The sequence below is a fragment of the Xiphias gladius genome, chromosome 3 (genome assembly GCF_016859285.1).
Source record: "Xiphias gladius isolate SHS-SW01 ecotype Sanya breed wild chromosome 3, ASM1685928v1, whole genome shotgun sequence".
Classification (NCBI taxonomy): Eukaryota; Metazoa; Chordata; class Actinopteri; order Istiophoriformes; family Xiphiidae; genus Xiphias; species Xiphias gladius.
The window spans coordinates 15,446,930-15,466,994 of record NC_053402.1 but is presented as its reverse complement, the minus strand read 5'-3'; the positions used below and the strand labels follow the sequence as shown (position 1 = coordinate 15,466,994).

Sequence of the window (20,065 nt, the reverse complement as noted above, 5' to 3'; positions counted from 1 at the left end):
TGTGTCACACAAGCTGTTCTGACAGCAGCTGACCCCTCATGTTATACAGAAAGGTTTCATTGCTTATTTGTCTCACTTGTAAACCACACATCCACTCACTCATCTTTCCATCTGTCTAACACCTGCAATTGGTTTATGTGTGTACTTTTTATTGTAAGTTGTATTGCATTCTTTCCCCACTGACTTATCATAAAAATGTTGAGTAAATAAGAAATAAGATACTTACTATTATAGATACTATCGCATAAATGCACCCAGTTTAATGGAAAAAAATATTCATAAACCTATGAGTTACATATTATTTCTTAAGAAATTACGAAAGCACCACACCATTCATCTTGTAAAAGTCACTCATTTTCATCAGAATTGAAGTGATGCAGGGCAGGTTCTCTATAACACAGTTGCCTATTTCAAGCTTAGTGAGGCCACGCCAACACATTGTGTGTTGAGTGTTACCATTGCGGAATATTTTAGTAGCCTTTGCTCATATCAACTGGAAAAATGACCCACTTCCCCTCTCTGTGCGTGGTGTAGAAAAGTTCCAAAACTGCACGGTGAACCTAACCAACCACATATGTGATCACTGACAATGAACTTCCCAGTAGAGTAAAAGTTCATAACTGCCCCTCCTGCAGCTTTGTTTCTCTGTGATCCGTTCACTGCTGCTCGGCAAGATACAGCGTCCACGTTTTTTAACGTTTGCACCTGTGCAATCAGTCTCGCTCACTATTTCATACTTAATACCAAAGCTATTTCAGCACTTCCTCTGGTATGTAAATTAAGCAAGTGTATTTCTAGTAAGTGGTATTTTGTAAGCGTGTACAGTACCATTGTAGCATCTTTGTTCCAGGATATACAGCAAATACTGTATGTAGTAATACTTTTTTCCCGTTTTGACTAATGTTGCAATTATTACATTAGTTCCAGTATTTCTGTAGTTGCACTTCCCAAATGGATATTCATTACTGACGAGGGCTATCTTATCTGAAGAAGATATAAAAGACGATGAGCAACTCAGAATGTGTACCTGTGTGTGTGTGTGTGTGTGTGTCTTTGTGTGTGTGTATGGGGAGGGGGGGTGATGGGAATAGTGATCCATCCCGTTTACAGTCATTGTGTGTACTTTGTGACTCAACCTGCAGGAACAGAGTCTAATAATCACCTTTATTCATTCAAAGGTTTCTGAGCTATCTGAGTGCTCTGCTTAAGGCTTTTCCTCAGACTGCAATAAGTAACCACTTGACCTATTGTAGTCGCAGACCCATTAGGAGCCCTGATAATAAGGTCCTCAGGGAGTTATTTATTAAGTATACCTCACGCTCAATCCACGCTGTTGTTTTGTTGTCACACACTGGCAAACTAGCTGGAACACCCACCAACACAGACACAGAGGCAAGTCGAGAAACACTATTATAATAACTGTGCAAATTATAATGGCGTGTAATTAATGTAGAAAATGATCCCTGCGCCGAAATAAAAACATAATAAAAGTTTCCTTCTCCTTCAAATCTGCATATATTAAACATGTGAGTCAGCCCAGCGAAAATGAGTCTGCCTCCATGAATCCTGTCCTCTCCTGACCTGTGAGCTCGTTTTTCTTAACTGCATGTTTACTTACCATCACAGGCATGGAAATGGCCTTCAGTAAAGTTTAAATATTCAACACATATTGCTGCAGTTCCGTCCGTACTTTTTATTTTCTCTCAGTTTGTTACTAAGCAACATTTTGGATCTTCATCATGCAGGACATAGCTGCTTACAGCACTGTGAGTCAGTCCAGTTAAGCTGCGATTATTATTGTTTTCCAAGAGAAGTCACGTGTTCACATCTGAACTTCTCCTTTCCTTCATTAATGCACATTACGCCACTTTAAATGCATTTACACCGTCACAGTCTGCGAGGGCGCAGCCTTTAAAAATCACTTTGAACCTCCAGAGCAGAACCAATTCTTTGAAGCAAGGCCCTACAGTTGTTTGAAAGAAATCTTGGTCCACGATCACTCATGCAGTTCATGCGAATCTTTCCGCAGCACAGTCATGCTGCAAATATCTCATTCCACCTCAGCTGTAAGGTCTGTGTTGGACTGGTATCTGGCAAATTCATCACCCTCTGGAGAAAAACACAGCCAATGCTCATTTGAAAAAGTGATCACTTCTTGGCCTCTGCAAGAGTCTTTTGAATCATCACATGATGATACCTGCTCCTGGCCAACTGTGATGTTTAATTATGCTATGCTATGTTATTCAAATGTGGCTCGGGTGCTACTAAAGGGACGCCCGCTGGCATGAAAACACTCCTGCACCATTGCACCTCAGCAATGAACCTGCACTGACACCTAGCAAAACTAATCCCAGTTTGTGTTATTATGTTTAATTCATGCTGAGCCCTTGGCATTGGCATGTTGCTGCAAAAATGAAATAAGTTACACGGTTGTCTTTCTTATAACCCTTCAGTCATCCAGCTTCGGTGACCACTCTGTACTGTAGCCTCATTTGCTTGTTTTATATGAATGGAGCTAATAGCAAAAGTGGATCTTTTACTTCCAAGTAAAACAGTCTCGGATATAATTTTGCACAGATGACTGTCGTTCCCAAGTTGCTACTTGCAAACCTCCCTTTTTCTTTCATCATATTTTATAGAGATGCCACTGACTGGGTGTCTGTAGTGGATTAAGCCCAATGCTTAATTTAACCTTTGCCACTGGGGTTTTGCCACATGAAAATCCCAATTACTTGACCCAATACACTGGGTATCAATGTTCAAAGCAACTTAAGTCACACATCCCCTTGTAAAGCTTAACTGGAAAATGAGCATCTTCACCTTGTCAGTGTGCTTCATACTGAATTAATTCCACGAACAAACAGTATATACACTGTAGACTATACTGTTTTCAAATTCATATAAACTGAAAAAAGAGAGTTTTTTTCTGAGATTCACAATTGCAAATGAAACTCTCATTAACATGCATGCACACACACACACACACACACACACACACACACACACACACACACACACACACACACAGGCACGCAAGCACACACACACAGAGTCAGTGTGTGGGCTGTGTGAGGTCTGCTGGAACACAATGAACAGTGTACAGTATCAGATTGTTTCCCTGCTCGCTGTGCTGTGTTTCCATGGAAGTGACAGGAGCTGCTTCTGGAGCAGCTGCCGTGCAGTTTCATGCGATGTGGGACATCTGAGTGTCTTCAGCAGACTCTCCATGGCAACCGCTTGTTCTTCCTCGGACACCTTACATGTCCTGACAGGAATTTTTTTTTACTAAGAACATAACCCTCTCCCGAACCTCACCAGTCTGAGTACTGTTGTTTGTCTAAATGCAGGTGCTCACTTGTAGCTAAGTACAAGTGAGCACCTGCATTTAGACAAAGACATGTCAAGGGAAATAATAAGAACAATTTAATACACACACAAAAAAGAAAACAACAGCAGGCAGAGAAATACATCAAATCCAACAGGGAGCAGGAGTTTGAAGCCCACACACTGCAGGAATCCAGGTGCTGACTACTTTCCCAATTCAACTCTTCAAATAACCAATGTTGAGCCAATGTATAACCAATGTTTAATAGTTGCTGCACTTTTCATGCAAGTCCAGATACGACATAAAAAGTAACGAAGTGCATGAACACAAGTACTGTACAATTTTTAGGTACTTGACTTGAGTAATTCCATTTAATGCAACTTTAAACTTCTATTCCATTCATTTCAGTTGCAAATATTGTGGTCTTTACTTCAAACTGTTTGACAAATAAATTATGATGTATTATTATAGATTCCGTTGCCCGGCAGTATACAAAATAATTAAAATGAATCCCACCTTTACCATCTGCAACATGAAAATGATGTCTACGCATTGATACATCAATAATTATAATCCACTAATTAATGAGTACTTTTATTTTTAGTACTTTATGTATATTTTGATGCAAATACTTTTGTATTTCTACTTAAGTAAAATGTTTAATGCAGGACTTTTACTTTTAATTAAGTATTTTTACACTGTGGTACTGCTTCTTTTACTATCAAAAGATCTGATTACTACTTCCACCACTGCTGTACTACCGCATACTACTGCAAATGTAGTATGAAATTTATATGAGCACTATATTCATTGACATTGCATGTGAACATACAAAATTGCTGATCTGTGGATTTCTTGACGGGGTTTTTTTTGGGGGGGTTTCCTGTTTGTTTGCCTTTGATCCAGTAAGTGGCTGCATTCTTTGCTGACGCACCATCCCGGCACTCCTCGAGGGCATTCAAGGGCATTTCTGGTCACCTGATGACCCCGGTTACAGGAAAGGACGGTTCACGCCACCTGACTAAGCTCTGGTTTCAGCGTTTTGTTCTCCTATCATAACATAGTTGCGTTGCATGAGGCAGATGTGAAAACTTACACACATACAGTGTAAATACTATATAGAAGCCATGTACACACATACTGACAAGTTCTCTCTTTATCTCTCTCTCTTTCACAAACACACGTATACACACACACACACACACACACACACACACACACACACACACACACACAAGCGCATGCACAAAGAGTTGTCATAGTAAGCTTAGTAAGTGGCCTGATGTACTGAATGGCTCAACTGACAGTCACATTATCAGAGGGCTTCCAGGAAAGCTCCTGACGCGGGCTTCTGATCCACACATGTTCCAAAAATGTGGCTTTAGATCTTTTTTTTTTTTCGTCTTCTTTTTTTTTTTCAAGTGACTGAATTCCACTGTTTGGTCACATTGCACGCTCCCAACTGGACGGTCAAAAACCTTGTCTGCTGAGAGACTAGCTTATTCGTGGAACAGTAGAAACAACATGGAGCAAAGTGTGTTTGCATGCCTGTTTACATGAATGCCAATACCAAATCCAGTTTCTCCATCTGAAATCTGTTATTGGGATTCTCTTAATCTGGTGGAACTACACTGCTTTTGCACAACATAGTCTGTTTACGGTTCTGGGGGAGTAAAAAGTTGTATAAAAACTTTTGTGGCTCCAGGTGGAGCTGCAAGAAGTCTGATTCAATGCTGGCTGAGACTTACGTCAAGACTACAAACTTGAACATTAAGAAAATCTAGGGGTGTGGAGCCCAATCCTCATTTCTGTTTGAGATTGGCGGATTAAGGCTACACTGACCGCTACTAGATGATATCTCAGCTGCATCAATTTTTATACCTTTTTTTAAGCTACACATTGCAGGTGTGACTGTCATGGATGTGCAGCGCTTAATTGGTGGAGTACACCTTCAACCTGATTCAGAAGGTTTACCTTTTGCATGATGGTGAAACATCAGATTGCTGCCACAAGCAGGGGGATAATAAGGTTCCCTATGTGCATGAAAACAGAGAATGAGCTTGGCAATGCATTCATATTGCTTTATTTAACTTAACTTACTTCTGTTTTTTATCCAGCTAGCTTCCTTTACTTTAAGTGAGACTCACTGGTAAGGCAATTATTTTCATGAGAGTCGGAAAGCTTTAACAGGAACGCTCTCCTGATACTGGACAATCGGTCACGTGTTCATTATTTGCAGAGAAGAATTACTGTATATAAAGTTTCCTTCAACTGAAAACAACCTGATTATGCAAGAGGTGAAAAGTTCCCATGGCGTCTAATTTAATGCATAATTATAACCACACACATGACTTACTTACAGCTGACGCTTTAAAATGGGTGGTTCTATGACATGCTACATACACTACCGGTCAACAGTGGAAGAACACCTCAATTTCCTGCCGTTATTTTAATTTACATAATTCAGTATCTCAGTGGTCATGAAATTAAATCATAGAACAAATAAACAATTGGAGATTTAAAAAACAAGGAATAATGGAATCTTTTCTTTAAACTAAATTTAAATCTAAATGTTTGACTCATTCAGTAGCCAAACACACTCATTACGTTCTTTCGACAATGGTAATCAAATATTGCTCAGAAAGTTTGTTGCAGAAGTTCCCCTGAATATGTTGCACTTGCAGGTCGCTTTGCTTCACATTTTTCCATCATGTGAAGCCACAGACTAGTTCTTTTCTTCTAATGTTTTGGGTCTTTATCTTGCTGTAGGATGAACTCTTGCACAAGCAGTCTGTCTTTGTTACTTGTCTTTTTCTTACCATTCTGATACTGCTGCAGTACAGTATTGTCCCAATGATGCATCAGACGGTGTAGTAACACAGTTGGTTCCCACACGGCCTTTGTAAAGACAGAGGGTTTGTAAGTCATCAGCCAAAATGGGGGCATCTGTAGGAATTGTTTGCATTAACTTTCAAGGCTTCATTTACTTCCATCGCTGCAGGAAAGCTGCAGGTTAACCGACTTCTTCGTCCCTGAAAAAGGGCCTGCTTTCACCCATACACTCCCATGGCATGCCAGGAGGATGCAGGTGTTCAGTCCTATCACCAGATAAAGTTGATAAAGTGTAGGGGCAGTATGACAGCCAGCAGGCATCCGCCAAGTTGCTTCTAAGGATTTTCAGCTAATCCCTATTCCTTGGAAAACCTTTTTATTTCCTGTCAGCTGATGAAGACCAAGATAGCTACAGCTGGCAGAATTATTCGGAAAAGTAGAACAAATAAAGAAGAAAAAAGGGACTTATGTTGAATTCTGATAGCTGCAGGCAAATCAGACAAACTTTGCATATTAAATTACAGTGTTGCCATATTCTTGTTATTGTCAACAAATGCCATGAAAAGATCCAAACTAATAATATGTCAGTTCATATCTCAATACTTTCCCAACTCCCCCAGCCTGCCCGTGGCTCTAAGTGTTCCCTTACTGAAGTTGTAAACTTTTAAAAATGGGTCGCAATTATATGGTTTTATTCTTTAAATGATATAAGTAATTCCCTGAAACAGCTGGGCACTAGCTGTACTCAAACAGAAGTAAATTGTGTATTTGTCTGGGACTATTTTCAGCTGCAAATTTGGTGCTCTAATGAGAATTTACACCAGCAGGACGGCGTTATACTGGAATGACTCAAAGTAAACTGTAGTGCCCATGTTCAACATAATGAAGGAACATGTCACTCAGTCCAACAGTGTGGCCCATTAATGTGTTTGTAATAGCTTTTGGACACTATATCAGACTTTGACTACACAAACAATTGGTTTTGGGCTTCTCATGAGATGTAAGGACAGTAACAGTGACAAACACTAACCTGTAAAATAACATAGTTGACATGCATACTTTCCTTTTTCTTGTATAATGTATCCTTTGTTTACCTTCTTTTTATGTACTCTGGACTGCATTGTGTTTAAACGACTGATGGAATGACCAACGTAAATGTGTGTCTACATGTCACGTGTCAGTGACTTTAACGGCTTTACAAATGGAGCATATCCATATCCATAACGCACTGATCGGCGCAACACATCTGTGTAGGCTGAGAGTGACAAAGAACACTGTGTACAAAAAAATATTTATCTGTTCATCTATTACATGCCCTAAAGGCATCTATAAAAAGTCAGATTCAGAGGAAATTTCTGAGGAACTACCCTCTGTGTCATGATTGAGTGTCTGCCAGCTGTTACTTTCTGTTTGCTCCAGTACACCACAGCCAGACAGACAGCTGTAGGAGTGTTAGGTTTTCCTTTAGGGTGGCGTGGGTGGTGTGTAAAGATGGTTGCGATCTTGCCACGTGATCTTAAAGTGTTTGTTTTGTTTATAGATTAACTGATACCCAAGAAGAGGCCGGTGGAAATCCCTGGAATATTGATGGAATAATTAAGTACTTCTGAGGAAAGGTATTTGGCAACTCTTGCAAAACTATATGGTTTCACAAGAAGAGGAAGTTCCTGTACTATTCAATATGCAAAACTGCTGAGTTTTCTGGTGCTGGTTTTGTTTGTGTCTTGGGCACACACAATGTTGTTACTTACTTAGTAATGAGAACATAATCAAATCTTCACTTATATATTTCAACATATTAAAGAAACTGGTATGAACTCCAAATCTGAACTTTTACTGCACTGCAGATTGATACATCTCTACACACAGTACACATAAAGTATACAGTTCATATGCAAATGCTGCGTTATTTTGTTCCCATGGTAATGACTACCTCTGCTCCACAATTAATGGGGAGAGCGGTACCGTAAGTGTGCCGCATTTCCCAATTATGTCACAGTACAAATCCGACCAAATCTTCCTACTGACGTGATAGAGAAACACTCTGTTCCAGAGTCCACCACATTACATACACAAACACACCCACACACACAGCGGTGTTATATAATAGCCCAGTACGAGCTGAAAACTCATGATATTACGTAGATTATTTAAAGAAAAAACTGTTAAACCTCTTTGGTCAACAAACACTGTTGTATGCACAAAATGTCATGTGTACTGAAATACAACGTTCATGATTCAGAAGAAAGTAATGGTTTTCTAATCCTAATGGCCTGTGTATATATATATATATATATGGGGTTTTTTTTTTTAACCACAGCTTTCCGGCAGCATACAGTATCTGCACTGCTGCTTATTAGTTTGAGCGTGTGATTACCAAAGATAATGAACAAATGTTTGATTGTTTGAGGTGTTTCCCACTCAGACAAGATAATCAGGAAGTGAGTCAGGGTATCACCACGGCAGTGCACAGCAACAAGCCTGTTAAACATGTCACCACATTTTTTCCATCTTACACTATCTGTTCAGCGCCGTGTGATTGCTGATTACATTTTTCGTGCAGCTCATAATACCCTGCTATGTGCGGTGCTTGTTGTAACGAATGAAGGCTGTGTTCACACAGTGTATTGAAGTATCTTGTACAGTAACCAACCAGAAGGAATATGTCATTTCACTCTGGGCCAGCCTGCTGCTACAACCGACTACTTTTCTGCAGCAGTGACTCAGAGGGTTTTTCCCGGCAGTGCGGGAGGACTATTCGGGATTTCTCTTCAGCTGACATTGTTTACATTCAGTACCTGTTTGACAGCCGCAATCACTCCAACTGTAAACTGCTTTCTGGAAATGCAGAAAGAAAAAGGAAAACTATCACTAATTTACCTGAAGCGGCAGTATTTCAGTAACTTCATGACTTTCAGTCAATGAAAACAAAAGTGGCACATGTGGACTAGCATGACTAATGGTTTGAACGACTGTAACTGATGTATTGAATCTGACTGTCACCTGCCCACTATTGTTAGCTCACTGTGTAGGTGTGTGGAACTACACTGTGATAAGGCCTATTAATATGACTCAAAGTACCATTTTTACAATAGAATGACAAACTCTATAACATGGATCACATTACCAAGGAAATGTAATTATTTCAAAGTGGCCTGTTGGTACTTGTATGGCTGGTTTCCAGTAAAACTGTAGGTAGGTTTTCACACTACAGTGGGAGCTATAGTAGGAGTATTACTCTGATGACTCAAAACATGTCTACATGATTCCACCCTCAACTGAAAACTTTTGTAAAAGCACTTAATTACCACTGATGGAAAAGTAACAATATATATATATATATATATATACACTCAGCAGACACTTTATTAGGTACAGCTGTAAAATCTAATGTGATCCAATACAACAGCTCAACCATTAACTCTACATTCACAAAGATAAAAATGTTCAGTTTTGATTTACACTGTCAGAGAGGTGTTATTATAACTACTGTATATGTTTACCATTGAGGTTGTAGTTTGCAATGGTGCTGAACTGGACTGCATTATATCGGCTAAGAAGTGTATATCACAATCATTGTGAATATGACATAAAGTAGTGACATCCATTTGGCCGTATAATGCAACGGCAACCACAGTTACTGGAAGAACTTACCATCCAAAGATTATTAATGCTAAGTAACTCATGGAAAAGTGCGTCTAAAGTGCAGGAAACTTCTGACACAACCCCTAATATTTTTGAAATCTGGGATCTGTGAAATATGTGATAAGACTAAAATAGCCAAGGTTATTTCAAGAGCTGCCAGAAGTGCTCATGCACTATCCCCTCTATGGTAATGGCTTAAAATCAGATTCTAATTTTGTAGTTTTTCCCTCATAATCCTGCCTCATCTTCATGTTTTTTTCTCTTCTCTCCTTGGAGACCCCCTCCTGAAGCAAAGCAGTTCATCTTCTGCGCAGAGCTGCCGAAGATGCGAAGGATTCAGGTTCAAAGAATACCGCGAAGATGGGAGTGTAGATTTATAGTATTATACCCAGAAGTGGAGTAGAACACAGGGTAGTGGAGTGCTAACAGTAAATCTTGAGGCCTAGGGGAGGAATGGGAGGAGCATGCCCGGAGAAGAGTCTCGGAGGGTGGGACTTGTGGGCTGTGGTGACTCAAAGCTTCTCCCTGGTTGGCTCTGACACCTGGCATCTGGAGCTCATTGACAGTAACTCCATGGCAACCAGCAGTTGTGGAATTGTAAACAGACTGAGAGACTGGAAAGACGAGGGGGGATCAGGCTTTCACTGGTTCTCCACCACATGCCCAAGAGCTCCAGTAGGGCTGTCAGCTTACTGTATACGCACGTGCTGAGGTCAAAAGGAGCAAAATAGGCAAAATGACTAGACACGCGAACAGACCTTTTCCGTTGCACAACAGGAGCACATGCAACTTTCTGCAGCTTTCAGAAGTCACTGAGTCTTTTTTTTTTTCCACACAAGATGTCAGCTACTTTTGCCACTGTAAAAAGTGAATACGGCATAAAGGTATATGCTTGCAGTAATTTACTGTACATTGCACACATGTTCAAGTTCTTGTGAGACAACCATAAATGTTTAACTTGCTTGTGAACAAAACCTCAATCTAAGAGTGATATTGAAGAAGTTAACCTGAAAAATAAATGATCCTGCTTTCCCTATAAGGCAACAAACTGTGCTTTATTTTATTTTTTTTTATTTAACTGTGTCACTTGCAGTAAGTTGTTTAGGTTCTTTAACCTTCCTCATTTTTTGCATGGTCAGTACATAGGAAAAGTTAGAAGAATCAGGTGACAACATAGCAGGTAGTCCTCTGGTATGGTATAAATGGTATTCCCCCTCCTTCGGGAACTAACAGTAACCCCACATAAAACTACGATATATCACTTCAAGTCGTATGTACCATAAGACTTTGAGCGAGAAACTGTGCAGCTCGGATTCAGCGTGGACCGTAATCATCTCTGGCGCTGAGAATTAGAAAACATTAGCTATACCTCATGCTAATACTAAAAGCTAAGCCCTGAATCGGTAACTTATCACACTGCAGTGCGGGAAACTCAGTTCTTCTAAAATGTGTTGCTTACTCTGCACTCTCTCAGTGGAAATGTTGTTCACATAGTTTTATAACCAGCTGCTGTAACCCAGCTGCATTCACAGGTGGTGTTCAGCTGAGTGATGAAGACAATGTCATGGTACTTCACATTTTGACATATAATAGTAAGAAAACCTCAGGTGTAAATTATAGAATGTTTAGCTGCATCAGTTTCAGGGCCCTGGTATTGTGCACGCAGGATCACCGTCTCACCGCCATGACTTACCAGGAGATTTGAACGGAGTGGAGATATTGTCTCATGAAAAAGGCCTATTGGCTTAACCAGGCTAGAAAGCTCAGCAGCTGTTAAAGCCCCCCGCACTCCGATGGCCACACAGGTGTATCTGCAGCAGGGCTATTCCCAAACTTGACCAAAAGCAGAGGTCTGACTATCCATAACTGACATCCCCTGTGTGTGCAGAGCCTTTTAAAACTCTGCTATCAGGAGCAGAAGCTTCCCTTAACTTTGGCCCTCGTTGTGTTTTAAGAGCCTCGATGCCTGTTCGCATTTAAATCCTTTCTTCTACTTAGCTTTTGTGACCCCGAAAGACCCTCATGACAAAAAAATGAAAAAAAAAAAAATACACTGCAAAAACCTACGCCTATGTACATATGGAAATCTTAAATTTAGATTCAAAATGTAGCTGGAGTTGTTTTGAATATAACTGACTATGCAAAATTATCCGACCATTGCACATTTCCTCTGTGTATGTTTGGGTTATTTTTAACCATGGTTTCTCATGACTACATGATCAAAATCCAGTTCAGCCATCCTATGGGCTCACTGTCACTTTACTGAACATGTATGTCCTATTTAAATGGTCAGTAAACAGGATTACAAATGTATCTAAATCGGATAATCTCATATCAGATATTTAAATATAGTACAACTGGTTATTTTTTGAATTTTTTTCAGTTTTTAGTAGTAAGGTCAGACAGTACTTTTTGGTGAGAGTTTCAATAAATCTCATACCTTACCTTATCAGATTACACATAATTTATCTTTTAAGGGTACTTTTTCTTTTTCAAGCCAAATGAGAGAAACTGGAGTCAACAAAATCCCAATTGTACTTATATCTAAGAGGCTGACGTAAATGGATTTTCCCAGTCAGCAGGCTGTAGTTATCGTGAATCCAGCATGACACTGACGCACTTCATTGCACCATCATATGTCAATTTCGCTGAATTCAGGGACATTGTGCTCGGGGACAAATCTAATAAGCCCATTAACTCATTTTTATACAACCATTATACTGCTGAGACTGATTTAAAAAGTAAAACTCCAACATAATACTGAGGAAATATCTAATGTGGCAGATTAAAAAGATTATTATTACACAGTTAACAAGAACTGTCTCCAATCTGCTAAGATTAAGTGGACAAGATGTAATTTGAAAGACAGTGCTATCGTGAAACACTTTTTCAGGTCACACGAAGCACAAGAAATGCATTTTGCACATAGTAGCTGAAAGGCTTTCATTTTTGACACATTGAAATTTTATAAAGTGACCTAAATTACAAAATACAGCCTCTATTTTAAGCAATAATAACAAACAGTATTTTATAAAAAGTACCCTGTTTGTATGTAAAACCCCCAAAATACTACATACTGCATGGCATTTATATTAAACATAAACAGTCTTTAAATAAGTGTCCCTGGGTAAGTTTGTTCAAGAAATGTTATCAGTTCTGTTTTGTGTCAACAGTGTGGCAGTTTTGACTACAGCTGTGAAGGACATACGGCCGCTTGCTCAGAAAAACCTGATGTGGGAGCTGTAGTGGTTTCATATTGTTGACTTGAGCACAGTGTGTGGCCGGGGTGTCGCTATAATGGTAAAAGTTCTCTAGAATCACATGACCAGAGACTACCACAGAATTTCTCCTGAGCATGCTTATAATAGGTCTCCACTGAATGTCAGATTGGTTTCAGCTGCCTTTTAGGCCTTCGAGGTGTTGCAATGTTTCATGCATAAAGTAAAAGCCTTTGAAAGGTTCTTGAGGCCTGCTTATTAAATACCTGATAAAGTAATGCAATGCACTGACAGATGTCCCAAACTGTACAAAAATGCTTTATTTTATCTGGCAAAATTTACACTTCACATATACCCTGTGTAGAGTGCAGCCAATCGCATACAGTAGAACAGTCTTATTCTCAACTGTACAGACTTGTACACATCGCTTTTTCTTGTGCTTCCCCATCTATCTGCACTTCTTTCTATTGTGTATTGTGGATACATGGAGCTCAGGCTTACTGGGAAACGATGACGGATGAGGGGATGATTTTTTTTTTTTATGCTCAGTAATTTTGCAGCAGCCTGGACTTACTTGGTATTATGACACACAAAAGAGTGTATTCATTACTATGCAGTCACATACTTAAAATGAATTCAGTCCGAATAATGATTCATAATTTTACGCAGATCCTCTGATTCTTCAATTCTGGGTAATGATTTTCATTGTTCTTTTTTCTTTTTTTGAATATTTTATGTTTTACTGGGAACGTAAAGACTTTCCAAAACAGTCTTGTGGCTCCCTCTCTGAGAAATAAAATACATTTATGGGGAGGCGCAGATTCCTCTTCATCCACCATTTTAGCAGTTTGCAGTAATTGTGCACGGATTTCTGGCTGTAGTCTCTCTTAAAGTTACTGTGTGCAGTAGGCATGAGGGATCCGTGCTTTCACAGGGCTTGCGATAAATAAGCTGCAGTACGTCTGGGACAGTAATTGATTAATAAGTCATTATTGAAATTCATAATCATTAGATTGTGTTTTCTGACATTTCCTTTACTTCCTCACTGATTGACATCCCACATACCCCGCTTTTGTCTGTGTAAAAATAATAATAACTGCAAATCATCCAATTTTTTCCATCATTTTCTATCTTTTCTTCAGACCTTATTAAAACCTAATATGTATATGTAAGTATTGACCTAACCTGAGCTTGCACATTTGATGGAGGTGACAGAATACAGAAATGACCATAAAGTATTGCTATATGAGTGATGCATAAACAAATACAGTCCGGGTTGAAATTATTGCACCCCTGAATTTTAAGTACAGAATTTAGAATATCTTCAGAAATAAATGCAAATTAACCAATTTTGTTTAATCAGAATATTTAATAAAATGTCCAAAATGACTGAACAACAACAGAGAAATGCTTTCATATAGTGAAATAAAAAAATACAGACATTAAATGTACACTCAACACAATTACTGGCACCCTTTTGATGAATTTAAATTTAGTTTAGACTCCTAAAAAAAGAAAAAAACAAATAAGTCTCACCTGTGTCCTCATTTTCAGTGTTCACACGACCTGAATTAGCCAATGAATGATGGTTCTACTGCCTTGTGTACTACAAGGCAATCGCCAAAGATTTTGAAATCCGTGTCTCAACAGTTCGTAACGTTGTCAAGAAGTTTCACAGTTAAGACGCAAAACTGTTAAGACGTTTCCAGGACGTGGCGCTAAGAAGGCACTCAGTGAGAGAAATCTGCATCAAAGGTTGATGCAGATTGTGGGAAAAACAACTGCAAGACATTTAAAGAGCTTCAGGCAGACCTGGAGCAGTCTGGACTGGTGGTTTCAGCCTGTACCATACGTTGTACACTAAACCAAGTGGGGCTCCATGGTCAAAGGCCAAGGAGGACACCACCATTGAAAGAAAGGAACAAAAAGGCAAGACTAATGTTTGTTAATACTTTCATAGATAAGCCACAGTCTTCTCTGGGGTAATGTTCAATGGACAGATGGAACCAAGGTAGAGCTCTTTGGGAATGCAGTGATTCAGTTTGTTTATAAGCAACGGAATGGAGCCCATAAGGAAAAGAACCCCCAACCTATAGTAAAACATGGTGGGGGTTCTGTCTTGTTGTGGTCTGCTTTGCTGCCTCCGGTACTGGAGGCATTTAATGTATCAAAGGAATGATGAAATTAGAAGATTGCCAAGGCATTTTATAGCGAAATGTGTTGTCCGGTGTCAGAAAACTTGGTTTGAGGTGAAGGCCTTGGGTCTTTCAGCAGGACAACTACCCAAAGCACACATCCCGCAGCACAAAAGAATGATTGAAAAGGAAAAGATGGATTGTTTTAAACTGGTCAGCAATGAGTCCTGACCTAAATCCCATTGAAAACCTTTGGAGAGAGCTGAAATGTGCCATTGTAAAAAGGACTCCTGCAAACTTAAAAGAGCTTGAACGCAGAGCAGAGGAAGATTGGCAGAAACGACCAGCAGACAAGTGCAAGAGGCTTCTCGATGGCTACAAGAAACGTTTAGAGGGTTTCACTGTTCCCAGAGGTTCTGCAGCCAAATATTAGAGAAGGGTGCCAATAAATGTGTCTGGGGTACATTTTGTTTTTGTATTATTTCACTATTATGCAAGTTTTTAAATTTTTTTATTAAAGTCTGTTTATTGTATTTTTTTTGTTGTTGACATTTTATTAAAATATTTTGATTATACAAGATCGGTTCATTTGCATTTATTTCTGAAGATATTCTGAATTCTGTACTTAAAATTTCAACCAGGACCGTGTTTTTTGTTCCAAAACTATTTTAAGCCCAGGTTCTCCAGGACCCTGATAAGAACATTATGGTTAAATAAATCAGTTCTTGCTGAAAAAAGTTTGACAAAAGAAAAGTTTCGGGAGGTTTTCCAGATTTCAAAGTAAATACAAAAAGAAAAAAAAGCCGTCACAGTTTCTCTCACATACTTAGCAGATGGAGCCCAGGCTACTTTTTTCAAAGGAGACAAAGCCATGGAGCACAAGATATATTACTCTAAAAATAATCCTACCAATAATTCAGGCTGCAGAAGAAAACCGATGTAATTCACAGTGCAGCTGGTTTATGAGGAATTGACCTCTTTCCCGATTAGAGGCTTTGTCTGCTTGCACTTTGCTTTGAGTACAGTTCTGTAGTATAGTAATTTTATTGTTGCCTGAAGTCAGATTTTTGTCTCAGAGCGCAGTGTGCGGGTAAAAAGACAGCTCACCAGGCAAGTTATGTTGTTAAACTCAAGAGCAGGCTGTTCAAATAGTCGGCGGCATTCTTGTTCTAGCTCTATTACTGGATAAGGTGCATTATGTACACTGATAAATACCTGTCTTTAAATTCCTATGTGCTAGATTATAAGCATTGACATCTGGGTGGGGAACATTTCTGAGAATCTGTGCTTGTCGTGCAGTCATTCATGTTGTGAGCAGACTGCTGCATCACAATGTATGTGCATGTGAGAGCATGTTAGGTCACGCTAACACCCACAGAGAATCCAGTGTGTCACACAAGAACAAAAGAGCAATTCTTCAGAAGGCTGGATTGTTATTTCACAGTTCTAGTGTATTTTGTCTGAGCTAGCGGCTAAACTTCTTTGTAAGAGGACAAAGTTATCAGCTCAGAAAATAGGACCGGGGCACTATTTTCTATTTTCAAGGTGCAACTAAGCTTGTAGTGTCTTCTAAGAAACCAATCTTTCAAAAGAGAAGCTTCAGAGCTCTTCATATACGATAAACTGATAACATATTGAAACAGGTTTGTGTTCAGTGTATGTTTAAAAAAAAATGCAGCAATCCATAAAGCAGTGGGTACCCATCTGGGCTCGAGGCAGGGGCTGGTGCTTAGTAAACTTCAGGAGGAATTCATGAAAACCGATGAACTTGTGGTGTGACCTGGGCAGCAAATGAACTAGCCCAAATGAGATGTAACCCTGACTTCACTTGAAGGTGCATGCATACGATGTGCAGTGTGTTTCACTATTAGTGGAGTAAAACCCCAAAAGAAAAAAAGAAAAAAACACTACCTGTGGAAACAAAGTTTTAGTCATCACGAAGCAAATCAAACAATGATATCTCATTTCATAGAAAAATAGTGCTCTTTATTATAAATTAATGAATTGTTCTTACAAATATAAATAAGTGCAAAGTTGTATCAATCTGCTTGCTTCGACAAACTTCTCAAATATCTTCAAGCATCCACAGCCAGTGGTTTGGCTGGAAAAGGTACATCTTTACAAAAGACAGCACACTGACAGATTTACCTTTTTATCTGCACTCATGTAAACATTGTTTTAAGGAAAAGATACATTTTGACTCCTCTCCTTATTAGGAAAAAAGAGAGATACCATAGTTAATACATTCATTTGCAAACAGTGAAGAACCTGTGTGTGCCACAGACACTACCACATCTTTTGGTCTGAATTTCCTCACCACTGATGCCGTACAAACTTCTGACTCTTAGGATTAATAAATTCTCTCAATTAAGATCCTGTAGGATTCAATCATGTTGGTCTTCAAACGAACTGTTCTCCAGTTCAGGCAAGTTTGGCAAAAAGAAAAACTTCCTCTAAACAGAAAATCAAAAACATATCTTCTTTCCACATTTTATGGTCTTAAAATATCTTATAGTATTCAGGTAAAAAGTTCAGCACTTTCTCATCATGGCTGGCACAAATATGCACGCAGACGGGTCATCAGGGTCCTGTTTTGTACTGCTAGTTTCCATTGTCTGTCAATTTCCGGCGTACACTTGCTCAGAGATCCCAGGTTGCTGGATGGACATGTCTAAAACGTCCAAAATTATCATCCAATGTCAGCAAAAAAGCCAGTCTGATGGTAAAAGCCAGACCTGCTTTAATGGATGGATGACTTTCTCAGGCTGACGTACATGAGCCCGACAGCCACACAGCACATCGGTTAGCAGCAGCAGCAGCAGAGGGAACCTGTGCGTCATCAAACTGTAGACAGCTGACTGTGAGCCTCACTTCAGTTTTCAGTAATTTGTACGTCATCAGTGAGGCAGAGGAGGATGACGGGGGTATCTCGCTTTCCCACCACCCGATTACAGCAGAGATTTTTTTCTCTTCTTGGCCATCTTTGTGTATTAGTCCTCATCAATCCAGTGTCTCTCCAAGAAATGTGGACCTTTATGGGTGCCCACTTTTCTCTGTGAACTACACACATCTTGTCAGTACAAAACTGCTCCTTTTCACAAGCTCAGTCCCGGGCTTGACTCTCTTGTCTCTGCTTAATCATTACTCCTCAGACACAGCACATGCCGTCAAACATAGCTGTACTGAAACCATCCAGATTCTTTGTTACACTCTTAAGTCTCTGCTCCTTCAAGAGCACATCAGTCCAACACCTCTAGATAGGAGCGTCGTACTCCTGGAGGAACTCCTTAAGTGGATGTGGAAGCTGGTCTCTTTTAGAAGAAATGTCCAAATGTCCATTGACTGTTTTCCTGCACAGGTGCTGCAAGGTGGACAAGCTGCAGCTGAGAGGTTTGATGAGCTCCAGAGGGATCTTCTCTCCTCCAGAGTAAATGTAGTATATAATCCCACTGCGAGTGTTCCCCTTGCTCTGAGGCATGTAGTAGTGGACCAGCTTCAGCACGCAGTCAAAGTGGGGAACAGATTGAATGTTCTTAGGATCTGTCTGCAGGTAAAAAGAAGAGTCACATTGGATGCGCAGATTCTTGGTGCCTGATGCCGTCTTGACGCTGAGGGCGAACAAGTGCCGGTTGTCGGAGCTGTCCCGGATCAGGAAGGTGCCGGTGGGCTCGGCTGCCAGCATGGCGTTGGCCTCCTTCCCGGTGATGGCGCCCCAGTAGAACCCACTCTCCTGGAGCTTGTGGAGCGTGGTGAGGACCATCTGGTACTGCGTCTTGGAGGTGAAAGTCTTGTAACGGTGAGGCAGCCGCATGTTGGAGTCCACGAGGCTGCTGCTCATTGCGGAGTCAAACTTGCTGTGAGTTACCATGGCGCTGTGTCCGCTCTCTAGGTAGCCTGGGGAGCACCGGGCGCCACACAGACAGGAGAAGAAGAGGTGGAGTCAAACAGAGGTTCGGAGGGTTGTCTGGGAGGGCATGAAGAGGTCACGTCTCAGTTTGTCTGGAAATGAAACACCTGATGAGAAAAAAGAGACGAGTGAGTTAGAGCTCAGTGTGGAAAAGATTACACCAGACATTAAAATTCTGTTTAACCCACACACTGACATGATATCCCAGATCTGTTTTATTCATATTGAGCTTTCATGTAATACTCTTCGACTCCTGCTGCTCTGTTGGAAACTAATTTTCCAGATGTGTAAGTTCAGTACATCATGCCTTTAAACATCTCTGGTGATGAGTGGGAAACTGCCCCACGGCGCCATGAGATTTTTCTTTTCTTTTCTTTTTTGTCATCTAAAAACCCAAAGCAACTACACAGCTTGTATGACTCCTCGAACTGTGGTTTTCACAGTGTGTTTAAGTAAAATGCTTCCATTGAAGCTGTAGTCTTTTCGGGGAAACTTTGTATGAGTGCGTCTGTGTGTGTGTGTGTGTGTGTGTGTGTGTGTGTGTGTGTGTAATCTGCCCTCGGGACTCAGGCACCACGGTCAGTTCCAGTAAAAACAGCGTAATCCGAATTGCGCAATTTATATGCCGTGACCGGCTTCACTAAACAAAGTACCCCCACTTAGATTAACAGCCAAAACGTTTTTATGCACCTCTAAATCCTTGTTATGGATATAGATTTTAATTATGTGGAGCAGGGAGGGGAAAAAAAAAACGAAAAAAAAAAAAGAAACAACCATTTCGTACCTTCAATTTTTCTCCAGGCTGGCTCTTTTAAAATAAATCCAAATGCCCGGGCGCCGGGTAGAAGCTGTCCGGGGTCCTGTCAGGAGGAGGAGGAGGAGGAGGAGGAGGGGGGGAATGTTTTAGAGTTTTGCAACAAACTTCAGACCTGCGAAGACGTCTCCTCGGTGCGTTGCCATCGGATTGCGCGTTGCCCCGCCGAGCCGAGAGTTATAAGTGGAA

The 20,065-nt window shown here is 40.2% G+C and overlaps 1 protein-coding gene across 1 annotated transcript; it reads right to left on the bottom strand.

Moving 5' to 3' along the window:
• Positions 1–17,116: 17,116 nt before the first annotated feature.
• socs3a (suppressor of cytokine signaling 3a) lies at positions 17,117–20,065 on the bottom strand. The gene is made up of 2 exons (XM_040124097.1): positions 19,847–20,065; positions 17,117–19,169 (listed from the first exon to the last, which is right to left on the bottom strand). The coding sequence occupies exon 2, from the start codon at positions 19,021–19,023 to the stop codon at positions 18,409–18,411; it is 615 nt and encodes a 204-aa protein (XP_039980031.1). The 5' UTR covers positions 19,024–19,169; positions 19,847–20,065; the 3' UTR covers positions 17,117–18,408.